Raw genomic sequence first — 25245 nt, 5'->3', positions numbered from 1 at the left:
GCAGGGTTTTTTGTTGTTGTTGGTTTAAAAAAAAAAAAAAAAAGCCACCAATACTGGAAATGGAAAGAAGCCAAACACTGCAGGAACATTTTACGTCCAGAAGATGGCAGCAATGAGAGGTAAATTGGTTTCTCGACAGGCAGCTGTGTGGTCAGCCGGAGTCAGCATCCGTCAACTGGAGGTGACATTCAGCGGGCTAGCCGAAAGGCGGGATATCTAAACGGCCCAACATGTCACGGCTTGTGCAGAAACTGGTGGCTAAAGTACCTGTTCTTGTTGATAGTGAGTCACTTTTGTTCCTGGGATTTAAATTTATTATACGGACGGTTGTAAGTTGTTTTAATCTTCCTTCAACGGATCAACGAGGGCGATGCTATGTTGACCTAGCCTTCAGATGAACGAAGTGGATGTCAGATAAAGTGTTTCGATTTTATAATACAGTTATTAGATGCTAATTTATTATTGCCCTTGCTGTTTTGACCCGTTAAATTGAGGTTTATCTGCATAATAAGTCCAGTCGCTTTCTTTTATTGACCGGAAGACACCTAGCTCAGCCGTTAATGTTGCCTAGCAAGTCACCGTTAGAGGCCTGAGCTGACTGGGACGTATGTCTCTCCCTACAGCCGCCGTCACCTTTTCCAAACCTCACCTCGCAACCTTCTGGCATTACGCAAGGGTTGAACTGGTTCCCCCGACACCCCTGGAGCTCCCCAGGGCCATTTGGGGAGCTCTAATGCTGCTCAACATTACCCGCCTGCCAAAGACCACTGTCAGGGTGCGTGAGAAACCTGCAAGGGACCGTCCATGTCGAAGCAATCTCTATTGAAGGAACGACACAACAACTTTGTTTTAGAATCTGATGAATCATATGACAGCGTCAAAAATTTTTTCCCCCTTTAGCTTTCTGTACATTCATTACATTTCCATTTTTAAGCTCAGCCAGTTTGAAACAGAAAAAATACCCGCAGCTGAAATCAGTTCATTCTCTCCCTCTCCTTTTTTTAGAGCTCCGTCCTTATTGACATGTATAAAATTACAGCTGATGTCCGAGAATATGTTGATTAATGAAAAAAAATGTAATGTCCTGATTTGGGTCTGTCGTGGCTGGATTTAGAACTTCATTGTTTGTATTGAGAAGGAGAGTGAGTGTCAATAACTCAGAGACAATGGAGAGTGCACTGATTCCACAAGTTATTGTGCATTAAAGAGAGAAAACACAGCAAGACACTTATGAGCCACAATCATGAATGCATGCTTGCCTTGCTTATTAATACAACTTTTGTGTTTCAGGATGTTGTGAGGAATGGAGTGGTCGCCACTGAAATTATGCTGTGGTTCTACATTGGAGAGTGCTTTGGCAAACGTGGTCTGATTGGCTACAAAGTCTGATATTTTGGGGCTGATGTTTATTTCTTTTTTTCTTTTGAGCGTTCTATGCTCAACCTACTGTTCTAGGAACTAATAAACTGTTATCTGATGTTTGTTTCAAACTTGTTGCCTCTTGTGTTTATGGACATGCTTTAATGTCATCTGCAGACCAATTAACCTGAAGTTCTACTGTAAAATTTTGTTTCAGAATTAAAGAATATAAGAGTAAGACGTGTTTAATTGATTTACAATTTCAGGATAATTCATAAAATTCTGTGTCAGGTGTAAATATTGTTGTGGATGTATTGATCTTGCAAGCTACTTCTGAAAATATAGCTATATGGAATAAAGATGTAGCTTAGTCCCAAACTGGGCCATGAAACTGGACAATGATCACAGAAACGTCAAATCTAAAGTATTATATTTTTTAAACTCTTGATGTTTAAGTATTTGTAAAATCTGGTAAAGAGCAGATAATTTTTTTTTTACAGTTACTAGTTTATTCTACATTCTTTTTGCACATGACTAAAAAGTATGGAGAAAATTTGAAATCTGATACGAGGCCAGATGATAAATATTAAGCTTTTCTTAATATGTAATTACTATTTTAGTGCGCTTTCTTCTTCCAGGCAGCAGGGGGCATTCGAAGTATTGCCAGCCTTTGAGTCTTTAAAATAGATTCAGTTTTTAGGTCTTCCCTGACTACTAAAGGAATAAAATGAATTTGGTCAGATCAGAAATACAAATTTTGACATATTGCCAAATTCTATAAGATTCATTGTGTTTGAGTCCATTTGATTTACAGCTTTGCATATAGTATTTGATCTGGAATCACCAATGGCACATCATGTATTTAGTTCCTCATTTAGAAACGTCAATGCCTTAATGCCTTTTTTATTTTTTTTACAAAAAGTTTTCTTCATATCAATTATATAATTATGCTGGAAAACATGCGTAAAATTAAATAGGAGTTAGTTTAAGTGAAAAATAAGCTTTCAGGGCTCTACATTGATGCGGACGTTACCAAATAACAGGAAAAACAAGCGATGAAATGAAGATGAAGCACTCTTCTGAATGTCCTAAAAGCAGAAAGCCAAAAAAACAAGTTTTTCTGTAGAACTCATCCGTTTGAAAAGAGTGAACATCAACATATACAAATAATTCACACAATTATAAAATGTGACAGGTCTCACAAAGGTTTTGATTAAACAGCTGGTGCTGACTGCGGTGTAAATTACGTGTAATAGATGTGAGGGAGAAACTATTTGTGGATTGTGTGCAATAAATGTCACCGTTAAAGTTATATTTACTTCACACTAGCACGTTGTAAAATTATAGGGATATAAGCTGCTCATGTTGATTTTGCATTTCAATATTGCTTCAATAAGCCATGTTTAAAGCATGATTTAACAGCACAGTGTTAAATCTAATACACTAAGGGATGGTGTTGAGTTAGAAAAATATACACACATCCTCCTTTAAACATAACTAGTAGAACTCCTTTAATGTGGTTTTGCTATAATTATACATTCCTGTAAAAATACACACTTCGATGCTGTATGCTATATGAAACAAAACGTGGATTTGTTCAGGGGGAGGCTGAGATGTCAGAGTTCACTTGACGTTGCAGATCTTCACAGACGTTCCGACTCCGAAGCCCGGGTAGACGGGCTCGACAAACGTGGTCTGAAACCGGTGCAGCAGCGTCATGGAGCTGCTGCCTATGCTGTAAAACGCCAGCACCCCCGCCGTGTGGTCCAGGTACACGCCTATTCTGGGCGAGTGCGGCCCGTTGACGGCTTTGTCCACCCGGTTGTGCCAGGCGGAGTATCCCGTGTCGGAGCAGAGGAGGCTCCAGGACTTGTCGTTGTATCCCAGCAGGCACAGCGAGCCCTTGCCCTTCCGGCTGATGCTCCTGTAGGCCACGCCGATGGAGAACTCCCCGCTCCACTCGATTTCCCAGTAGAAGCGACCGCCGGACAGGGCCTCGCGGCACAGCACCTGGGCGAAGCTGTCGAACCTCTCCGGGCTGTCGCTGTAGGGCTGCAGGTCTCTGGTGCGGATGACCTTTCTGCTGCCCTCGGAGATGTAGAGCTCTTTGTAGGCGGTGATGGGGTCCAGCTTCAGCTGGCAGAAGTCTGAACAAGGAGAACCGACATTTTCAACAGATTCCTCATTGGGACCAGACTGGCAACATGATTCAGAAAAAAAAAAAAAAAAAACGTAGGACGTTCTTACATTTGATAAAATCGGCTCTGGTCTTTGGCTCTGGAGGAGGAGTATTGTCCACTGTCATTTCTTTACCTGAGGACCAAAAAAAAAACACTGGTGAGTCACTCTAGGCTGAACACACCCACTCAGATGGTTCTGCTGCTTTGCTTTGATACGGATATTAACACTACAAGGTACCTGTGTTGATGCCATAGAGTGAAGTGCATGTATTCTCCCCTTGCTTGTTGAACCACTGTTTGCTCTCAGTACAACTGGAGGTTTTATGGGAGTATGTCTGCACCAGGTTTGCATATAAAGTGAAAAATAGCTGAATCTCAGTCAGATTGGACAGATAACATCTGTAAGCATTTTTAAGGTTTGGTAACAGATTATAAATTAGTTTTGAACCTCAGTTGTGACTGGGTTTTCTCAAACATCGCTGATCCAGGGTGCAATGTTGAATTGACCCAGATTTCCTTCATTTTGGAGGCTCAGCAGTTGGCTGATATACACATGAGAATCATGTAATCTGTCACGTAAGATCTGAAAAACAGCCACTGTCCCCTTTGCTCTGTGCAGCTCAGTTTGTTAAAACTGTTGCTTTGTCGTGACATTATAGTAAGAGATAGATAATCTGTGAAAAAAAACTTAGCTCCTCTGCCTTCTTCCAGTGCTCTCTACAGAAATACACAGCATGGTTAGAAACAACCAATCACAGCCTTAGTACTGTAAACTATGCTTGTGCACACGCTGCTCACATTCTTCCTTTTGTTCTCTGGCATGCTACAGCTTCCTTCCGATAGCAGAGCCTGGTGAATTCTTAGGCTAGTCACCGATGATGGCAGATAAACTGTTTTTCTGAAATGATAAGCTGTTGCTCCACCATTAGCACATTTAGCAGCACATACATGAGTTTGTTTGACAGCATCAAGACACTCCTCCTGACTCTGATTGGTTGTTTTTCATTTCATCAGACAGCAATCGTAGCACTAGGAAGAGGTGGAGGAGTTACATTTTTTAGTTTTACACGTTATCTGTCTCACTTTAGTTTTCCTGGAGAAATGCTAGTTCCCAGCATGATGCTGCCACCACTATGTTTTATAGCAGGAACATAGTGCTGAGGCTATCTTAGCCCCATCTGACCAGAGCACCTTCCTTTGCATACTTGCTGCCTCCTTGGCATGGCTTGTGGCAAATTGTAAAGACAACTTCTGATGGCTTTCCTTTAACAAAGGATTTCTTTTTGCCACTCTTTCACGGAAGACCCGATTTGTGCATGACTAATGGCTGCCATGGAGACAAATGCGCCGACGTGAGCTGTGGATCTTTGCATTGCAAATTGAAACGCACGAAATCCGAGTGGATTTGTGATGTGTGAAATAGCTCAAAGGGAGTGAATAATTTTTCAAAGCCTGTATGTTCATATGTGGGGCACCAGTTGTACAGTTCACTTGCTAGAGCTCACAGATATGATAACATCAAACTCAATAATAATTAACCTATGATGGCACTCACCTCTGTTCCTTCTGTCCAACGTCCGGCTCTCCGTCGTGTAGACTGGAACCTCATTCACTGTGAAAACAGCACACTGGGTTTAAAACACAGCTGTTTTCGAGGCTTTGTGGAAATGTTTCAGTCACTGAGCTCCGACCTGTTTTGGAAATTTTGAGCAGCTCCTCCCTGCCGAATTCCTCGAGGCGCTCTTTTATCTCCGCCACGGCCTTCCTAACGGCGGCAAAGGAGTAGTCGGGGTTGACGGTCACCTTGGGAATGAAGCCGTCGTCGGTCGGCGTGCACAGGTAGTTGAAGTTCTGATGGGAGGAGGCAAGCGAGAATGTCTCAACCAATTCGGTCAGAGATCTCAGTCGAAATCTGAAAAGAAAAAAAAAGTGCGTCGCACCTGCAGAAAATGGATGTGGTCTTCGGTGCTGTAGAGCTGCTTGAGGCCCGTCTCCTTCTTCTTGAGCTCGTCGATCTCCTGCTCCAGTCGCTCGATCAGAGCTTCGGCCTGGTTGAAAGCCGCCTTCTCGTTGATGCCGATCAGCTTGGTCACCTCCGACCTCATCCTCTCGATGGAGCGAATCATGTCCTCAAACATCTTCTGGCTCTCCACCATCGCTCTCTGGGCTGAGTTCTGCAAGGAAAAACAGTTTGGAGGTAAGATTTTGGTCCAAATTGTAAAATTATTGTGCAAGAATAAAAGAAGAGGAAGTACATGCTACCTTCAGTGAATCCACAGCAGTCTTGAGTTCCTCCAGCTCCTTTACCCTCTCCTGGCATTTTTGCTTAATCTCTGCTTGGGAAACTCCCAACAGTTTCTGGAAAATAAAGGAGGATTACAAATTTATCCTCTATGCTACAGTTTTTTTAGGCAATCCTCCCTCCCTGATAACTGTACAGTATTATCCTCCTTCATTGCATCATGCAGTGCTGCAATAAAGAACTCAAAACAAGCGATATTAACTCAGATTAGGAGAAATATCAGGAGTTCTCGCAGTGCGGGGGATAAAGCCTGGATCAGGACTGGCATTCTTTCTCATCAGAGAATATATCTGGGGAGGCCCTTTGGCAGGCCGGACAAAACCTCGCTCAAAGAAGCTTCTTAACGCGGCCCGCTTTTATCTCAGAGGGAGGAGAGGAAGGGGGGGAAAAAAAACTGCGGAAGAATTTCAGTCATGTCAGGAATGCCAAACTACGGCTAAGGAGATGTTTCAAGGTGCACGGTGGTAGAATAGGAGGTTTCTAATTCAGCTTTTACTCAAACCCGCCGGCCCCATTCTCTCCAAGATAAGCTTGAGGAATGTGGGGAATCTGGGAAGGGAGGGGGATAACATAAGAAGGTAGGGGTGGGAGGGTGAGAATCAGGTTGTAAATCTTTGCATGAGGGAAGCCAGGCAGCCCGTGGTTGTAGATGTTGCAATTACTTCACCGTGGGCTAAATATATATTCCCCGCCTGCTATTAAACCTCTCCTAGTGTGTATCAGTCACACAGTGGAACATCTTCCCACTGCAGTATCTGCTGACAGCTCTTATCTGCCCCACATTGTTTTACAGGCCGTGTCATCCCGTGAGTCATTGCGTTACTCAATGCCAAAGTGAGATTGAAGCGAGGTGTTGTCTGCCTTCACTCCCTGACATTCCAATCCTATCCCAGGCCCCACTCCCACAGGTGGGAACCGACTGCGCGAAAGGCAAGGCTGCAGTTTCTGTGCGTTTATCCCTGGACGGCAGCTTTTAGTGTGTACGTGAGTGTGTACGTGGGGTTGTGGTGAGAAGTTTAAGACACACCCCCGGGCTAATCAGAGAGCTGGGTTTGTTTTGGCGGCCGTGAATGCTGGCCAGGGAAGCTGATAGCATTGGTGAAATGAGTCAAAGTCCACAGCAGCAATCCCAGGGGGCTGGGGTAAAAAAAAAAAAACAACAATCCATAATACCCTGCTTGCTTTCACTCAAGAAAACACAAAAAAGTTTGACTTCATCAATCACCATGGAGCTGAACAAGACCACATCAAGCTTTCTACGAAAGCAGAACGTCCTACCTGCTTCTCGCCCCTCTCTGCCTCGGCGGACACGATGTCATGGCCTCTGTGTTCGCTGACGGTGCAGATGGCACAGATGCACATCTGGTCCGTCCGGCAGAAGAGCTCCAGGGACTTCTGGTGTTGCGGGCAGATCTTCCTGTCTAGGTTCCCCAGCTCGTCCACCAGCTTGTGCCTCTTGAAGGTGGCCGACTCGTAGTGCGGCCTCAGATGCTTCTCGCAGTACGACGCCAGGCAATTCAGGCACGACTTGACTGCTTTGAGTTTCTTCCCTGAGCAGAAGTCGCAGGGCACATCATTGGTCCCTGCGTAGACATTCGCCTGCGACGCGCTCAAATTGACGTTTAGGCCGCTCTTCTTGATCTTCTCGGCCACCATGGTGAGGGTGGCATTGGGTCGCAGCACGGGCCTCTGAGTGAACGTGATCTTGCACTGGGGACAGATGTAGATGCCGGTGTAGTCCGCTTCATTCCAGTAGCCGTCGATGCAGTCCATGCAAAAGCTGTGGCCGCAGGGGATGGCCACGGGGTCCCTGAGGAGACTCTGACACAGGCAGCAGCTGAAATAATCAGGAGACGTCTGGTCGGCCATCATGATGGTGCTCCACAGCCAGTCAGACCTGTAGAAAACAGACGGAGAGAGTGCCAGAAGTGGATAGAGAGTTTGCTGAGTGTGCGAGAGAGCCCGCCCTCGACGGTGTGGTGCAGCCTGCCAGGGACAGGATCTACTTGTATTTCTAAATTCCAGAGGTTATTGATTGAAAGCAGGCGAGGCCCCTCCCCCCTCTGCCGTGAGTACATGGAGCCCTGCCCAGCTCAGATAAGAAAGTTGAGCAAGAGGGGGGAAAAAAGTGGAGATGAGAGCAATGGAAGGAGAATGAATGAAATGCGAAAAACTAAATCTGCCACATTTCGTCGGGGAGGGGAAGGAAAACGTTTCCTTTCTCCCAGCAGCTTCCTTTCTTCCTGAATTCCTCATGAGGCTCATCTGTGGCCGGGTTGCGCACACACGTCCCGGCAGCTGCATTTCCAGCTATTGTTGTCACACAGAATCGCCATTGTCTTACACCGGATATAGTTCGACAAACATTAAAGCAGCTTGAGGTACTGTAGAAATTTCAGGGAGGAAAGTGGCTGGGGGGGAACCACCCAATAAACCAACACAGACACTCTGAGCTCAAATGAACCCACAAGAATCTTTCAGAAAAATAATTGTTTTTTTTTTTTCTTTTTTAAACAACTTGTAACTTGCTACAAAATTCAGAGTTGCAATATTTACACAGCAACTGGTCTGACCTGTCTGGTCGTTCCATGTGGGGCGTGTGTATGCGTTTGTGTGTGTGTGTGTGTGTGTGTGTGTGTGTGTGTGTGTGTGTGTGTGTGTGTGTGTGTGTGTGTGTGTGTGTGTGTGTGTGTGTGTATGCGTTTGTGTGTGTGTGTGATATGCTGAGCAGCAGAAAGAGAAACAGTTATGCTTGATGTGAACAATGGAAACACACAGGCATAAATACCCACACACACACACATGCAAACAGCATTCCTGTCACATCCAGGTGTGTTGCAATGGTTAGTTTCTGTGTTACGTTGCACGTTTCATTCAGGTGATGTCACATGTTCTGCAGTTAAAAAAAAAAAAGTTCCTGTCACCCTGACTCACATTTTCTTATTTAACACAAGATGGTGGTAAAAATCCACCTGGAGACTTGTCTGATGACATTTCATGATATTTCACAAAAAGTCTAATCTATTGGCCTTCCCCTCATGCTGACATGACATTCAGTGTTTACTCTCACACCATTAAACAAATTCAATTATTATTATTATTATTTTTTTAAAGGTACGTCAAATTTTCTCACTGACTCAGAGCGATCCACAACTCTAATGTGGGGTTAACCAAGTAAAAATCACCTTGCCATTCACATGTTGCTTTATGTCATCCACTTGGTAGTTTCACCTCTCCATATTTGGCCAGGTTTCTGATAAGCCAGTTTTCCTTCCTTCCTCACGAGGAAACCAAACGGCCTGTGCTCACAGATTGAACAGCCTATCTGTGGAGGGGAACCGCTTGAGATCCACAGAAAAAGAAAATGTGGTCTCTTTGAGAACCTGCTGCTGCAACAAAATGATTATGAAAAATGCACAAAGCCTTTTAGACACAAGACGTGTCATGTCACAAAGAATCATTTCTACTGATTAAGATATGATAAGATATTTTTTAAAGAGAATATTTAAAACATTTATTTAAATTCAGAGGTTTGCATTTTTTTCCTCCTTATTAAATGCCGGAAATGCCTTTGTATTGCATTACTTGTGTCAAACATTTTTGGTTTCCTGTCACAAGATCCGCACAATAGCTTGCAGGAATTTTTGGCCCATTCCTTCTGACAGAACCGGTGGCACTGGGAGAGGTTTGTAGTCCACTTCGCTCACGGAAGCACCTTTTCAGCTCTTCCCATAAATTTCCTAAGGAATTGTATGGACATTTCATGCTGAGTATACTTTCAGGGAATTTCTACCAGACCTGTGGAGGTCCACAATTCTTATCTTAATATCTTTACAGCTTTATCTCTCAAGTATGTTTAATGTTTTAGGTGTTGACAAAAAATACATTTTTAGGCAACAAAAACAACTCACTTACATGTTGTAAATTAGCCAAAATAAACCATGAAATCCGTTCCAAACTGTTTAAATTTCCGAACTTGAGGAAAGCAATAAAACATCGTCTCATAATTTTTGATATTTACTAAATAAAACAATTCTCGTAATAAATATATACAACATAAAGGATGTAGCCGCTCTTCCACAAAAGTAGCATACTCATGCTTTTTTGTTGAAGGAAGCAGAAAGTTTCCAGTTGACTCGAGTTCAGTCCAAGGTCAGAGGTTTGGGCGTTCGTCTTCTGCAGCAGAGCGAGTGCAGGGGAGGACAAATGGTGTTTGATCAAAGGGAAAGAAAGGGATACAATTTACGGAGGACGAGCAAAAATAACTGAAAACAGATGTAACCCTTTTGGTTTTCGATGCATGTTTCAAAACTGAAAAGGATTCAGGCGAGGTCCTAATATGAGTGGAGAAACTGGACCAAACCCAAAACAGCACTTCCACATTCCCAAATTCAGGATTGACATCTAATACATAGAAGTAAAGATATGGAGTAAAAAAAAAAAGTATATGAAAAATGCACAAAACACACAAAAGAAAGCTGAATATCTGACTCAGTCAGATATTCAGCGGCCAGAGTGAAAGCTTCAAAGGAAGGCCATCGCTGAGTTTTTGTCCGAAAAACAACTGCAGGGAAGTGTGTTCTGGGACACACCCATGTCAGCACAGAGAAGACCTTATGTAAGAAAGACATGTGCTTCTTTTTCATCTCATAGAAACATTTTTCTTGTCTTAAAATATTTCTGTTTGATACAAGGCAGATTCTGACTGAGACAAAATGTCCAAAAGATGAGATAAAATACTTCACATGGCTAAGACATCTCTCATGAAAGAAGCGCAGCTCTGCAAAAAATGTTTATTTTGTTTTATGAGAACAAAGTCCACATTTTGGTTGAAAATTGTTGAGCGAAGGACAAACTGAAAGCATTAGGTGTGAATATTTGGATCAGGGAGTGTCTTGGTGGGAAAAAAAAAGAGAACATTTTGCTCAGAAACTCAGGGTCATCCAAACCAAATAACAATAATATCCTCCACTCCTACTGGCACTCCCTGACTGTGTGCAGCTGATCCGTGTAAGATGTCAGAGCTCATGTCATGCATTGAACGTTAATTTGCAATCAGCAAATTTAGCTCAACTAATTTACACGTGAAATGTATGCAATTACAGCAACTGTTACTATGAAGCAAATTAGTCTAAATTGTGTTACCAAGCCGCCTCAGGAAGCTAATATTATCAGGGGGGGAGTTATGTAAAACTTAATCAGGCCCAAAAAACTAACATTCACAAATAACAAAATTGAATTTCATAAAAACAAATCAATGTTCACCATTCGCCCCAATTGTAGAGTTGAATTCTCAGTGAAATAATAGGCTTCGTTTTGGTTTTAGATGTCAGCTGAGTTGTTTGACACACAACAGACCCTATATAATGCTTGGCACTCTTCTCAGGCCCTGCTGGCCCAAACACAATGGAATCTTTTAAGCAAGCTTTCCTGGCCCTCCTGTTATCTGGGCTATCAAGTGTAGTTGCATTCCTTGCTCCATCTCAACGGCACTGAAACTCCATCTTGGCTGGGAGGCGTGCTCACTCTGTGAGATGAATTATATACACTGGAGTTTTTAACATTCAGAAGCAGGGCTTTTTTTTTATTTCCGGGTTTACAAGGCAGGTTTTTTTTCCCACTTATGTTGGATTTGAATTGCTTTCAAGCTAAAAACAAATAAAAAAATCAAGTTTAAGAGGTGAACAGTAGAAACCAGGGAGCTTCCTGTCAAGGGAAATCAGTACTGAAAGAGTTGATGATTAACTGGCTTCAGATGGGGTGAAGGTCAGCATCGCACTGACTGAAAAAGACAGCAGTATTGGCTAGTAGCTAATGGCTAGTATTGCTAGCAGGTACACAAAACCCAACATAGCCATACTCCAGGCCTCCAGGAATTTTCCCAACTTTGATGTCCTCAGTGGCCACTCAAATTGCAATTAACAATACCTTCAAACACTGGAGCAGCACTGTCACTAAATTATGTTAATGCTTTACTGGGATACAGATTGCCAGAAGTGCAAATGAACTGTTTGCCACTAACTTTTAGTCATAGTCAAATGGATTTCAAGGCCAAGGTTGGAGAGAAATCTCTCAGTCGGGTTTCTCACATCAGGGGAACGGGTGATTTTTCAAATAAACTTACAAAAGTCAATATTATTGTACTATCAAATTTAAAGTGGTACTATATTAGCTGAGAAACAGCAAGCTAAAGTCGTTGATATAGACATTATATATTTCAATTAGCCTTGTCATTATGAGGAGCAACTCGTTCAGTGATCAGACTCGGTAGTTTGTTTCTACATGGAGCTGTAAAATCATCCATCAAAGAGCAGAATATCTGCTCTCATAAAGAGGTCATGTTGTTTGCACTTTGATTCCAGTAAATACCACGACAGCATTCATTCCTGGTACTAGCCAAAGGAAGTCCACTTCAGAGCAGAGACACCTGTGGTTTTCTTAGCACTTTATCTCAGTTACGTGTGATGTTTGTTTTCTTCTTTTGGCTGATCTTTTTGTAACAAGGAAATTTGATTAAATTTAATCAAATTCCAAATTTCTTACTCTGACTGCATTTCTTACTTTGTTAAAAATCCCTTAACTGAAGGTGGTCTAATGTTTGAAACAACAAATTATTGAAAGACGCCATTTTTTTTGGTCTATCAGTCAAGAACAACATTTGTATCTTTTGATCAGACATTTCATTCATTCTCTCAGCACTCTGTAAGAGTTGGACACATTCACTTGTTCCTGTTTTTTACCCCGCCCATGTTTTACTGGTTTCGGCTTAACCAGTTTAGCCTCCCTCTGTTTACTCTATATAACTTGCGCTTGCACTACCTGTAGGTTCACTTTGCCACTGTACTGACACAAGTCAGATTCTCTTTTTGTTGCATCTTCTCGGCATAAGAAAATTTCCTTCACCATGTCTGATGATCAGGACACCTGCTACCTCTGTAAGGAATATCTCAGGGATCCCGTGTCCATCCCGTGTGGCCACATCTTCTGCTCCATCTGCCTAAAGACCTACTGGGACCATGCAGACCACACCGGCTCATACCTCTGCCCTGAGTGCAGGGTGACTTACAACAAGAGGCCCACCCCGAGGCGCATGGGAGGCTCCCGGTACTCCACCAGCCAACGTGACTCTGAGGCCTTTCCACCACCCCCTCCGTCCCCGGACTACAACTACGCCGGACCCCAGGATGTTGGCTGCGACATCTGCATCGGCAAAAAGCACAAAGCCATCAAGACCTGCCTGATGTGTCTGGCCTCCTACTGCGAGAAGCACCTTAAGCCCCACTTTGAGTCAGCCACCTTCAAAAGGCACAAACTGGTTGACGAAATTGGCCACCTAGACAGGCAGATCTGCCCACAGCATCAGAAAGGCTTGGAGCTGTTCTGCCGCACCGATCAGATGTGTATCTGTGTGCTGTGTACGGTGAAAGAGCATAAGGGTCATGACATGGTGTCAGCAGAGCAGGAAAGAGCTGAAGAGCAGGTATGTAAACTATAAGTACAACTAATAAACATGTCTGACTGGTCAGAGACTGACTTTTTGATATCTTGATAATCCAACAATATAATCTGCTTAAAGACAATGCATTTAATAATGTACACTTGTGCAAATTTGGACAACAGTTCACTGTGTAATGCAAGGTTGAACAGGATATGAATCGGATTAAACAGTCAGAAAAAACAGCAAGACTCATGTATTGAAAATATCTATTGGTCACAAAGACAGTTTCCAGAATCAGCTCAGAGCCATACCCTGCAACAACAAGTCTAGCATTTGTGACTTAGCAGCTCATTTATGGCACTGTGCTCATAATTATTTCCAATGTTTCTTGTTTCAATTTTAGCAACGTCTGGGCGCCACCCAGGCTGAAATCCAGGAAAAGATTCATGACCGTCTCAAGCAGATGGAGGAGCTGAAACAAGCTGTGGACTCGCTCAAGGTTCGTAACCCCCATTATCTATCAGACAGATAAGACCAGACTAACCACTAAACATTGATGGGAACATTGAATCAGCCTCCCCTGACAGCATTCCATCTGAAAAGAGAGATGACAGCATCTTTAAGCTTACTGTGGGGGAAAGAAATGATGTGGCAACGGCTTGATTTATAGGACAAACCCCTCCTGTCTCTTGCTGTAGAACTCGGCCCAGAGAGCGCTCCAGGAATGTGAGAAGATGTTCAGTGACATGATGCGCTCCATAGAGAGGATGCAACAGGAGATGACCAAACTGATATCATCGAACAAGAGAGCTGCACTCAACAATGCGGAGGGCCACATGGAGCGTTTGACTCACGAGATTGCCGACTTGAAGAAGAGAGACACTCATATCACCCAGCTGTCCCGCACCGAGGACCACATCCACTTCATCCAGGTAGAAAACAAGAACACCAAAGAAATGCTTAAACCACCCCTAACCCTCGTTGATGTCAAAAGTGATGCCGATTTTGATTTATAGAGCTACCACATGCTGATAGCCCAGACGGAGGCGGAGGAGTTGCCTTCAGTCACAGTAAATCCCTACTTCACCTTCGGCTCTGTGACCAAAGCTGTCTCCGAGATGAAGCAGCACCTGAATGAATTCAGCAATGAAGAGCTGGTGAAGGTCGCCAAAACAGGTCAGATAGAGTCAAATCCTCCAAGTTTCACTCAACAGTCCTGCCTAACTCAACCCTAAACCTAACTTCTTAATCTTTCCATTTTCAGTGAACAAAATGACCTTCTGTCAGCTGGATGAGACCAAAAAGAAACGCTCAATCAAAAGTGAGTCAACAAAATGTTCTACCCGACGTAGTGCCTTGATAAAAAAGTTACAGATGACCCATTAACCAGATGATATACTACAAACTGACCCTATTTGAAAGTCAAACCTTCCTGGCTCATTTCTGTCCTGTTTGTTTGCACATCATTTTAATCAGAGGCCATTCTTGGGCCACTCAGTTGCAGCCTGGTTAAATGTTTAACCCTGCTGAGGACAGAAATGACCTCGACTAAGTGAGATGTTTTCTGACCCTTTTCTATATGTGCTTCGACAGGTGAAGAGGCCGTGATGTACAAGGCCATACCCGTCCAGGAGCCTCAGTACAGAGACGACTTCTTGAGATGTGAGTGTCTGTTTCTGCTGTGACACGCTTCGCTGCTTCCGCTCCTTCCGCTCCTTCTGCTCAGCATGAGGCAAATCAGATGCTAATAATGTCTCTCTGTCAGACCCTGTGGCTGACCACAAAATCTGATTATCAGAAACAACTGCAAGTCCAACAGGGGTGACAAAGACTGGGGCAGATTTCTTGCAAGTACTTTTTGCATGCTGGTACTGTAGGAGGTTTGTGATTTTCACCTCAGTTTCAGTTTGAGAGCTCCTCTCTCTGTTCCACTTTCATTCTTTTGGTCGAAGTCAGAAGAGCGGCATTCAGAAGCTTGGGTAAACCAGGTGTTTTAAGACTGACTTGAAGACTCACAGTTCCTTGGTCCGTGATCTCTTAGATGGTCTTTGTTTAGTGAACCTCTGTTTGTGATCAATCTCACAAACAGTATCATTACTTCTGGCATTCCAGATCAAAGGCCGGGCCGAACTAGGCGAGGCCACCGGGTGTCCCACCAACTGTGACCTGCAGAGGTGGAGGTACACAGCAGGCAGGTGACATCTTACCACTGGGATTTTTCTGTTTTTGTGTGTGTCCAGCCAGAGGGTCTCCTGCTATTTCCCCCTGCAAAGCATGCTCTTGCAGAAATTAGTTACACATCTTATAAAGGTGAAAATGCTAATTAGAGTCCACTAACCTCTGGGACATTATAGTTAGCGGTGCACTGGTGAGGGGTTCCTCAGCTTACTTTAATTTGCTCATTTATATTTAACCCCAGGCAATATAAGTTAAATGATTTCTCTTACTGAGTGAATGTTTGTTTTTAATCATTTAGATGCTTGCCAGCTCACTCTGGACCCAAACACAGCCTACAGACAACTCTACTTGTCTCGAGGGAATAAAAAGGCCGCCCTCAAGAGAGACCCCCAAGATTACGGAGACAGCCCCTCCAGGTTTGACTCCTTGCCCCAGGTCCTCTGTAAGGAGAACCTCGCTGGAGGCGCCTACTACTGGGAGGTAGACTGGAGCGGTGAGGGCATCGCCATCGGAGTCACCTACAAAGGCATCAAGAGAGCGGGCTACGGAGACAGCTGCCGCATCGGCTACAACCGCAAGTCATGGAGCCTGTTCTGCTCCGATTCCAGCTACTCGGCCCGCCACAGCAAGGACCAGACAGAGATAAACGCGCCGTACTCCTCCCGCATTGGGGTCTTCCTGGACTACGACGGGGGCATTCTCTCGTTCTACACCGTAGGGGACACCATGTCCCTCCTCCACCGCTTCAAGACCTCCTTCAGCGAGCCTGTCTATCCAGGGTTTTGGGTTTGGTACGATTCTGCAGTCACCCTCGTCCAGCTGTGATGTCATACAATCCGTCCAACAATCACTGAATAATCATCTGTTATTACTTTTTATACATATGTGTGTATTTTACAAATATATATTTCCTTTTTTTTTCACATTAAAAAATGTGTTGATCAAAGGGAAGCAGTTATGATGGGTGTGATTTTTTTTTTTGCTTGATATGAACAAATGTTAGGGGGAAAGCACTTATAGAGTAATTCCAAAAACATACAGTCCTTGACTGATGTATGTTATGATAATGTTGTATTAAAATTATTTTTTATCAATAAACATTTGATTTAACACAAAAAGGTGTGAGGTCACTGTCTCAATTTTGTACTTCATCTCTTTGTTAGGATAACTACTTCCAAAACCGTAGATCGTCGGCTTTTCAGGGCTGCTTTCTTGTTCAGTAAGATAGCAAACCATACACAACATGTCTTAATATGAAATATTTACTTTCAACCATAATTCCAAACAAAAATTCTATCATCTACTTTATTGTTAAGACGATTAACAATAAAACAAACACTTTTGTAGATTCACTGAATGTATATAACAAGTTTCTGTCTGGATGGCAGTGTTGGTTTTGTTTCCCTTTGAGGGGTTTGTTGAGAACTGTACAGAAACAGGTGATGAGTAACCGAAAGGCTCTAAAAGGAACGCATGACTTGCATGTATTTCTCTCCTGCTTTTTAAGACAGCAGGATTGTTTAACAAGAGATTTTGCAATCTCTTGTTAAATTAGTATTTCACATCTTTTTTTTGTGTAAAGTTCTGCATCCTCTTTGCATCATATTAAAAACAAGTAATTGTGGGATTCTGCAACCTGACTTTGAAAACATTATAGGAAGGATATGAAAACCTGCTCTAGATTTCAGTCAGGATATGAAGTTTGCTTTTACGTTGCATTCTCAATTTATGTGCTTCCTTAAATTAAGGTTTTCCACATTTTTGTTTGAGGGATAAAATACTACTGGAGGTCGTATGAAATGTTGCACAACAGAGATATGGATACATAAAAAACAGTCAGGACTTCTGAACTCCAGCTGACATATTTTGTAAGATTTGTAGTTGTACCATAGCTGTTTCGCTTTTTATGTGAAGGACTGAACAACGATCTAGGACATACTTAAAGCTTTAGATATCGTTTAATGACCTCTTCCCACTTCAAACTCTCCCACAACTGAATCCCTGACCAGTGTGTTGTGCTAGGAGCCACACAAGTAGATTCTGTTCAGCAGTTAAGAGACTTCTGAAAGCAATCGGTAGCACACAATGTCACATTTTTCAGATTTTTTGTGGCAAAAAAAAAAAATTAAAAAAAAATTGCAAAACAATATATCCTTTTCTTTTTACTCCAAAGTTGTGTTGGCCTAAAATTATTCCCCCAAAAAGTTTGTGGATGATGTACTTGGTATCTTTGAGAGGCAGGATCTATTCATATGCATTTAACCCTTGAGTCTTGCAACCTCTGGTGGAGACGTGTGTACAGCACTGCAGGCAGAGTTTAGTTTTCTCCATCAGACTGCTGGGATCCACTCAAGACTTTCTGGGCAAAAGTAAAGCACTGCAAAAGTGCCTTTTAGAGCCTTTTAGAGACGTGCAGACCTTCAGCGGGATCAGCTTGCTCCCTGTACCATGCAATCACCACACAGAAATATTTGTTTTCTAATATCCATGGCTGGGTGATAGAGGGGAACGTGTAATCTCCATTACATAATCAGATTAAAAACAAATAACTTTAACCACTCCGGATTAATAACATGAAAAATGTGGAATTATAGTGCAGCTACATTGTATGGCGAAACAAAACTAAATTCTGGTTAGATTTGAAAAGAAAAGCAACATCAAATGTTTGATATGGCTTCTACATCTACGACGTTACACAAAGAATGGTCAAACAAATAAAAAAATAAATGAAGGCAGCCAGCATTGAGCGGTAGGAAGCTGATGCTTAAACGCTTAATACATTATGAGTGTTTGTTTGTTTTTTGTTTTAATAAGTCTCGATGTGAAGAGAAGTATTTCAAATATGGAATATCCTGTTATAATGGTCCGTGTCCAATTCATATTTTTCATGGAGTCATTTATGCATATGAATAAAAATATGTAGAGCGCCTACCTTGTAAAGAAGTTTTTGGTAGAATAAGTGCGTTGTTCACAGTTTCCCTTCTAGTATTTTTCACCACGTCCGTCTGTAGAGAGGGAAAAAGCAGAAAAAAAAGAAAAACGTCTAGGAACTGAAAATCTACATTTGTTTCCTTCCGGACACATTAAGGCGGTCTACCTTCAGAAAAAAAGCGCCGTGTGGTCGTGGAGGTGAGCGCACACGTTTTACTGCGAACCGGCAGGATATATTTTTACTGTTTTATCCATTAATGTAGTTACATGTGTACAGAAAGTGAAAGGTTTTGTTGCGAGGGCCTGCGAGGGATTTTTTAAAATTACGTCGTGGCGCTTCGCTTTTATAGAAAGCTATGAATGGAGTAAGCTAATTCGCTAGCATAACATTTAGCCACCGTTAGCATCGCGTGCATTTGTCGCGGTCCCAAATACCCGTCTGAAGAGTGAACGTAGCTCTTTAGTACGTCTTTAGAATTCAACCCGTTTTATTGCTCAAACAACTTTAAAGTGTTTATCTCTCAAAAACAAAAAGATTAAAACAAATTTTTCATGTTTGCTTGCGGGTTGAGGCTCTTGCAGCATGCGTCACTATGACAACCAACTGAACGCAACAGAAGTTTCTAACGTATTCCTGAATGTTTAACAGCTTACTCTCTCATTAAATCGATAACTTAGTATTTATATCGTGACATGTTGTGATTTTAATTATTACTGTGGCTTCCTGGCGAGTAAGAGAGCTTGCAAGTTGAATAGCAAAGGTTTATTTCTTCTATTCCATTAGACTTTGTCTAGAAAAAAACAACAACCGTCACCATAAAGCCAGAAGTAGAATTCATTTCAAAGTCAAAAATACTTCATTCATCCAAGTATCTTTAATTAGCTGCGGGTGGTGAAGGAAGGATCTCCAGTAGCAGTCAGTCTTGCAGAGAAGAAGCCTCTGACTGAAGACTCTTGCTGTGGGACAGTAGAGGCTTGTCACAGCATGCTAACAGCTCGATATGACCAGACAGCAAAGATCACATCCCACACTATCATGTCCTGGATGACACAGTCAGCTCTTGGCAAGCGCTGTTAATCCACCTCGTCTCCATGTTTATTGTAGAATTACCAGTGAAGGATTTATCAATGCTTATGTATTGGAATGACCCAAGTCAAATATGGATCTAACTCCAATGGATAATCTGTGACAAAACTTGAGAATTGATGTTCACCAACACTCCATCCAAATTGGCTTAACTCGAGCTATTCTGTGAAGAAGCAATTGATGAAAAAAAGTTTGTTTTGCTAACACAGCATTAGCTGCTATTAGAATTAAATGTGCGTATTCCTGTTCATATATTAGTATTTCTTAAAGTTACTGTAATTTATTAAATCCTTTATTAATAATTACTGCAAGCTGCGATTATAATAGGCTCACTTTATGGTAAACGCTACATAAAATATCAACCGTCCCCTCTAAATGGTTTCATAATTTTTTTAATTTAGGACTATGTGATTATCACTGTACAGGTCTAAATGTGATTATTTTAAACTTTGCTATATTTCATCTTTTTCACAATTTTTCCACTGTTGCAGATGGCGGCTACAAAGGTTCCAGAGGTTCGTGACATCACGCGGATTGAGAGAATCGGTAGGAATCCAGATTCACTTTGCACTCTGAATCTAATCTACCCTTCCAAGTGTAGCAGCCGTCATCTCTCTCGTCACCATGTGTTCTAGGGGCTCATTCTCACATCCGTGGCCTTGGACTGGATGATGCTTTGGAGCCAAGACAGGTAGGACAGAGCTCTGAGTTTTGATTGGACTTTCTCTTTAAACTGTGAAGGGGGAGTTGCTTCTTCTTCTTCTTCTTCTTCTTCTTCTTCTGTACGAGATGATTATTAGCAAAACTATTTTCATATGGATCCCAGGTGTTTCTTTTCATCTGATTGGTTAAGATTGTTTTCTTCCATACAGGCAGCTGCTCCTAATCATATTCTCTACTTTAAGCTGTTTTATTGTATTTGATCATTTTGTTTTTTGTAGTAAAGTTAGGTGAAACTTTTTGCCTGTGGTCTTGAACCACACTTGAACCAAAAAAAAACATCCTGAAATTGTTGCTAACTTGACTTTTTGTCTGTGTGTTTAATATCTTAAAATTTTCTTAAAGTGACATTAAAAAAGTCTAAAGTCTTGAATTGAACTTTTCTTAAACTATAGGATCCCTGATTTTACCAGTGGTGCAGGAGTGTATTGAAATGTGCTGACTTTGTGCTGAAGGTGACCCGCTCCTGTTCACCTGCAGGTGTCTCAGGGACTGGTCGGCCAGCTGGCCGCCCGTCGTGCAGCAGGGGTCATCCTGGAGATGATTAAAGACGGCCACATTGCTGGCAGGGCGGTACTGATCGCCGGCCAACCTGGCACAGGAAAAACTGCCATCGCTATGGGTAAGAAGTCCACTGGTGGTTTTCCAGAACAGCATCTCCCTTTAGAGAACGTGGTGTTTTCCACTTGCCTTGATGTAATTTGCTCAGGTTACATTTTCGTTCCATATCGACTCCATTTGTCCTCCTGTAGGAATAGCACAGTCGCTGGGGCCCGACACGCCCTTCACAGCTCTGGCCGGGAGTGAGATCTTCTCCCTGGAAATGAGCAAGACGGAGGCACTGAGCCAAGCTTTTAGAAAGGCAATCGGAGTGAGAATCAAGTGAGGAAGTTGCTACATTAACAAATCGGTGAGCATGATTGTTTCTGAATGAAATGAATAAGCACAGTTGTTTATCGACAGGGAGGAGACGGAGATCATTGAAGGAGAGGTGGTGGAGATCCAGATCGATAGACCTGCCACTGGAACGGTGAGCTGACTTTTAATTACTTTCTAAATCCACGCACTGTGTTTTATTATGAAATTCATGATAAAATTTGGAATTTCACTGAATTAGTTGATACTGGCGAGAAGGAAACAATATACAGTTGATTCAGTACCTGCTGTTACCTGGTATGGTAGAGCTCGACTCTGCTTGTCAAAGACAGAACAGACTGGTTAGCAAGGAAATAACATGATAAAAATGGAAAAAGTAGAATTTCATTAAAAACAAAACCTGATTTGTAAAATAATAGTTTGGATTTCATAGGGCATTATGTATTTGTGGTGTTAGAAGGTGTGCATGATGTGTTTAAGGATGATTAAAAACCAAAAATGACTGAAGATCGACATGTTTTGATCAGGGTGCAAAAGTGGGCAAGCTGACGCTAAAGACTACTGAAATGGAGACTATCTATGATTTGGGCAACAAGATGATTGACAGTCTAAGCAAAGAGAAAGTACAAGCTGGGTAAGTTTCTACTTTTTTATTTTTCTTTTTTGTCCAGGATTCTAATATAACACAAACTCAGCTAAAACACACAAATGTTCTGTGTTTCTGATCCTCTCTCCTCCTAGAGATGTCATCACCATTGACAAAGCCACTGGCAAGATCACCAAGTTGGGACGCTCTTTCACTAGAGCCAGAGACTACGATGCTATGGGAGCTCAGGTATTCTCCACTAAAGTCTCTGTAAGGCAAGAGTTTGATGCATGCTAACATTTTCATTGCGTTGTGTGACTCAGGGAGGTTGGCACTTAGCTGTTGAGATAAGCTTTTTTTTTTTTTTGTCTCTTGGGTAAGTCAGTGCAAATCTATCACTAGTCGTTGGGACAATTTTCATTTTTGCCTCTGACTCACTTCTCTCGCCAAGCCATGCAAGTTAGCAGGATCCTCCAACTTTCCCTTATACTTATAATTTTTTCTGTCTTAAATTTTCTTGAAGTTGGCATTAAAAATAGTCCTTAAAAGTTTTTAATTTGACCTTGTGTGCAGATTCCCTGATAAAGGTGGTAAAGACATCTCCTAAAATATTAGTGCTACAAATGTTGGGATATAAAAGTACGTTTTCTTTGTTTTCGCAGACAAAATTTGTCCAGTGTCCCGAGGGAGAGCTGCAGAAGAGGAAGGAGGTGGTGCACACAGTGTCGCTTCACGAGATCGATGTCATCAACAGCCGCACGCAAGGCTTCCTGGCTCTCTTCTCCGGAGACACGGGAGAGATCAAGTCCGAGGTCCGCGAGCAGATTAACGCCAAAGTGTGCGAGTGGAGGGAAGAGGGAAAGGCGGAGATTATTCCCGGGGTAAGTGTGTTCCTTGAATGTTCTTCCTCTGCTTACGCTTAATGCAGCTAAGCTAAATGTCCCCGTCTGTTCAGGTGTTGTTTATCGACGAGGTCCACATGCTGGACATGGAGTGCTTCTCATTCCTGAACCGTGCACTAGAGAGTGACCTGTCCCCAGTTCTCATCATGGCGACCAACAGAGGCATCACTCGGTACTGTTAAGACCAAACCCGATGGGGAAAAGAGAAGAAGCAAAATGCGTCACTCTAAAGCTCACTTTTAACCTTCACGCAGAATCCGTGGAACAAACTACCAGAGCCCTCACGGCATCCCCATCGACCTCCTGGACCGTCTGCTCATCATCGCCACCTCGCCTTACACAGAGAAAGAAACGAGGCAGATCCTAAAGATCCGGTGAGGGTTCTTTACCCGGCCATCCACTCACAGATGTTCCAATAAGAATCCGACGAAGAACCCGAGTGTTTTACGTTTTCAGGTGCGAAGAAGAGGACGTGGAGCTGAGCGAGGAGGCCCACACGGTCCTCACTCGGATCGGCATGGAGACGTCGCTGCGCTACGCCATCCAGCTGATCAGCACGGCCGGGCTGGTGTGTCGTAAACGCAAGGTAGGCTCAGCGGAAGCGACAGGAAACAATCCTCATCTGTTTGTGTGGCTAAATTAAATACGAGCTCTTTGGTCTTGTTTTCCTCAGGGTACAGAGGTCCAGGTGGAGGACATCAAGAGGGTTTACTCACTCTTCCTGGATGAGGCCAGGTCCTCCCAGTACATGAAGGAGTACCAGGATTCCTTCCTCTTCAATGAAACGCGTGAGTTTTTGTGTGGAAGCTCCATTGGTGCACCACACCTTCAGATTAAAGCTTTGAAACTAGGCATGGCTTTTGTTTTTCACACTATGAGATATCGGTGTATTAGTTACCTTCTTGAAGAAATTTGGCTCTACTCGATTACGAGCCACAAGAACTCTGATGAAATTATTCCAACAGAGTTCATCCCGTTTGTTCTGCTAATAATGTCTTGTTGCAAATTGAAACTTCTGACAGGTGAATTTGTGATGTTCTTTCTGTTGTCTCACTTCAGAAACGGCCGCAATGGACACGTCATAATGGAGACGACCCCGAAGTGTTTCTTGTTTTTTCTCGTTATCCACAGTTAGTCTGGTTGATTTCTATTGTTTTTCTACTACAAAAACAGGAAATGAATCTGTGAATTTTCTCAATTTTGCTTAAATGTTGCAGCTGTCAGAGATGGAATTAATGTGAAAATTTGGCAAAAAACATTGGCCTTATTTTGAATGACCTGCGTAATTAATGCCTTGCTCTTCAGATATTCATTCATTTTATGTTTGTTTCGTGAACCCTGTCTTTGGATTTTTTTGACAAAAAATTAAAACAAGCTTTTATAATCTGTGTTCCTCATTTCTGCCTTAAATGCTATAAAGCAGAGATAGCATTATTATATCAAATATGTATGTTGGATTTGCAAATAAGCAATTGTGGGATCTTCTTCAAGAAAAACTATATCAATGTTTTGAATTTTAGAATTTAAAAAAGTACTTAAAAGTAGCACATTGTGTGATAATACTGCCATTACACCCCTGTTTAAATGTTTTTAGGGTGAAACAAAAAAAATGGGTACAGATTTACATAGTATGAAACAAATACACCTTACCTTCAAACAATGCTGTAAATCTATTTAACTGAAAGTATTAACCAATATTTAATAAATTATATGTCTTTTTTTTTCGGTTGCATATTTTCTATACACTTGATCACTTTCTCAGAATAAAAGCATTTTAAATTTTGTGGCCGTAGAATAAAAAGCTACCACAAGAGGGAGCTGTAAGCTCATTTGTAATCATCCCACTAAAACGGGTGAAACTGATTGGTTCCAATATATTTTAATGAGCCAGTTAAAATCAGTTACAAGCATGCTGAATTATGCTCATCATCTAATCACATTGTGTTCACACGTCCTTAAAAAATAATCTTAAATTCAAGTAATAAAATTAAAATGCATCAAAGCCATTTAAATAACTGCACGCTGGCTTACAGTACATTAATTGTCTTAAATCTTGTCGTAGCAGCGCTCTTCTTTTTTTCTCGCGAGACTTTATTGTCAGGTTCTGTGTTGCTAGCTAAGGAGCTAACGTCCGTTAGGCGGTAAATGCAAATTTAGCTTGTTTTCGCTACTGGCTCACTTCTGTTGCCAACCAGCAGTAGGCTTATAGCATAACCTCTATCCTTATACACATTTTATACTTGAACAAAAACGAAGTCATGAAATTCTAATCTTATTGTCCGCTAGTTTCAAATTCTGTATCGTGTCAGCGTGTGCTAATAGCCCCCACCCTCTATGCATTTTAAAGACCCAATAGGAGAAAGCAAGAAAAAGGTACGTCACATTCTTTCAGAAAAAAAAAAATCGAGCAATTGTATATAAAAACACATAAATGTAAAAAAAACCCTCCAGTCTCTCAAATGGAAAATATTTTTAATAACCTGCTTTATCATAAACCTACAGTTTAATAAAAAAGGCTGATTTCCCACCAGCAGTTAGCTTTGACTTCATAAGATTCAGTAGCTCTGTCATGATCATCTCACAACACGATGATGAATATTTTATATTTAGTGAGTAATCCCACTCCCTGCATCCCATAAACCTCCATCTCCCCCCCCTTCCCCCTCTCAAGAGCTCACTCTGGTTT

At 42.2% G+C, this 25245-nt stretch overlaps 4 protein-coding genes across 5 annotated transcripts; 3 read left to right on the top strand and 1 right to left on the bottom strand.

Moving 5' to 3' along the window:
- The first annotated feature begins 133 nt into the window (after positions 1–133).
- atp5l (ATP synthase, H+ transporting, mitochondrial F0 complex, subunit g) lies at positions 134–1597 on the top strand. The gene is made up of 3 exons (XM_055043559.1): positions 134–282; positions 624–775; positions 1291–1597. Exons 1-3 carry the CDS (start codon positions 231–233, stop codon positions 1387–1389), a joined length of 303 nt encoding a protein of 100 aa, XP_054899534.1. The 5' UTR covers positions 134–230; the 3' UTR covers positions 1390–1597.
- Positions 1598–2220: 623 nt separating this feature from the next.
- On the bottom strand, positions 2221–18462 carry ftr82 (finTRIM family, member 82). Of its 2 annotated transcripts, XM_055043541.1 has the most exons (8): positions 18390–18462; positions 7120–7738; positions 5802–5897; positions 5480–5713; positions 5231–5390; positions 5095–5151; positions 3607–3672; positions 2221–3506 (listed from the first exon to the last, which is right to left on the bottom strand). In XM_055043541.1, exons 2-8 carry the CDS (start codon positions 7711–7713, stop codon positions 2983–2985), a joined length of 1731 nt encoding a protein of 576 aa, XP_054899516.1. In that variant the 5' UTR covers positions 7714–7738; positions 18390–18462; the 3' UTR covers positions 2221–2982. The 2 variants fall into 2 exon arrangements, with proteins under 2 accessions (XP_054899516.1, XP_054899517.1); XM_055043542.1 differs by lacking the exon at positions 18390–18462 and having other exon boundaries at positions 7120–7847.
- On the top strand, positions 12667–16575 carry ftr83 (finTRIM family, member 83). Its single transcript, XM_055043543.1, has 7 exons — positions 12667–13321; positions 13683–13778; positions 13978–14211; positions 14296–14455; positions 14544–14600; positions 14873–14941; positions 15756–16575. The coding sequence occupies exons 1-7, from the start codon at positions 12746–12748 to the stop codon at positions 16280–16282; spliced, it is 1719 nt and encodes a 572-aa protein (XP_054899518.1). The 5' UTR covers positions 12667–12745; the 3' UTR covers positions 16283–16575.
- Positions 18463–18534: 72 nt separating the features above from the next.
- Positions 18535–23943, top strand: ruvbl2 (RuvB-like AAA ATPase 2). The gene is made up of 14 exons (XM_055043556.1): positions 18535–18586; positions 19967–20021; positions 20111–20166; positions 20676–20817; positions 20948–21077; positions 21159–21225; positions 21599–21705; positions 21813–21906; positions 22320–22538; positions 22613–22731; positions 22814–22933; positions 23016–23145; positions 23233–23347; positions 23619–23943. The coding sequence occupies exons 2-14, from the start codon at positions 19967–19969 to the stop codon at positions 23642–23644; spliced, it is 1380 nt and encodes a 459-aa protein (XP_054899531.1). The 5' UTR covers positions 18535–18586; the 3' UTR covers positions 23645–23943.
- Positions 23944–25245: the final 1302 nt, after the last annotated feature.

This window comes from Poeciliopsis prolifica, unplaced genomic scaffold (genome assembly GCF_027474105.1).
Source record: "Poeciliopsis prolifica strain line A6 unplaced genomic scaffold, Auburn_PproV2 SCAFFOLD019, whole genome shotgun sequence".
Lineage (NCBI taxonomy): Eukaryota > Metazoa > Chordata > Actinopteri > Cyprinodontiformes > Poeciliidae > Poeciliopsis > Poeciliopsis prolifica.
Note: the sequence above shows the minus strand (reverse complement) of the source record. Positions and strands in the feature narration are given on the sequence as shown.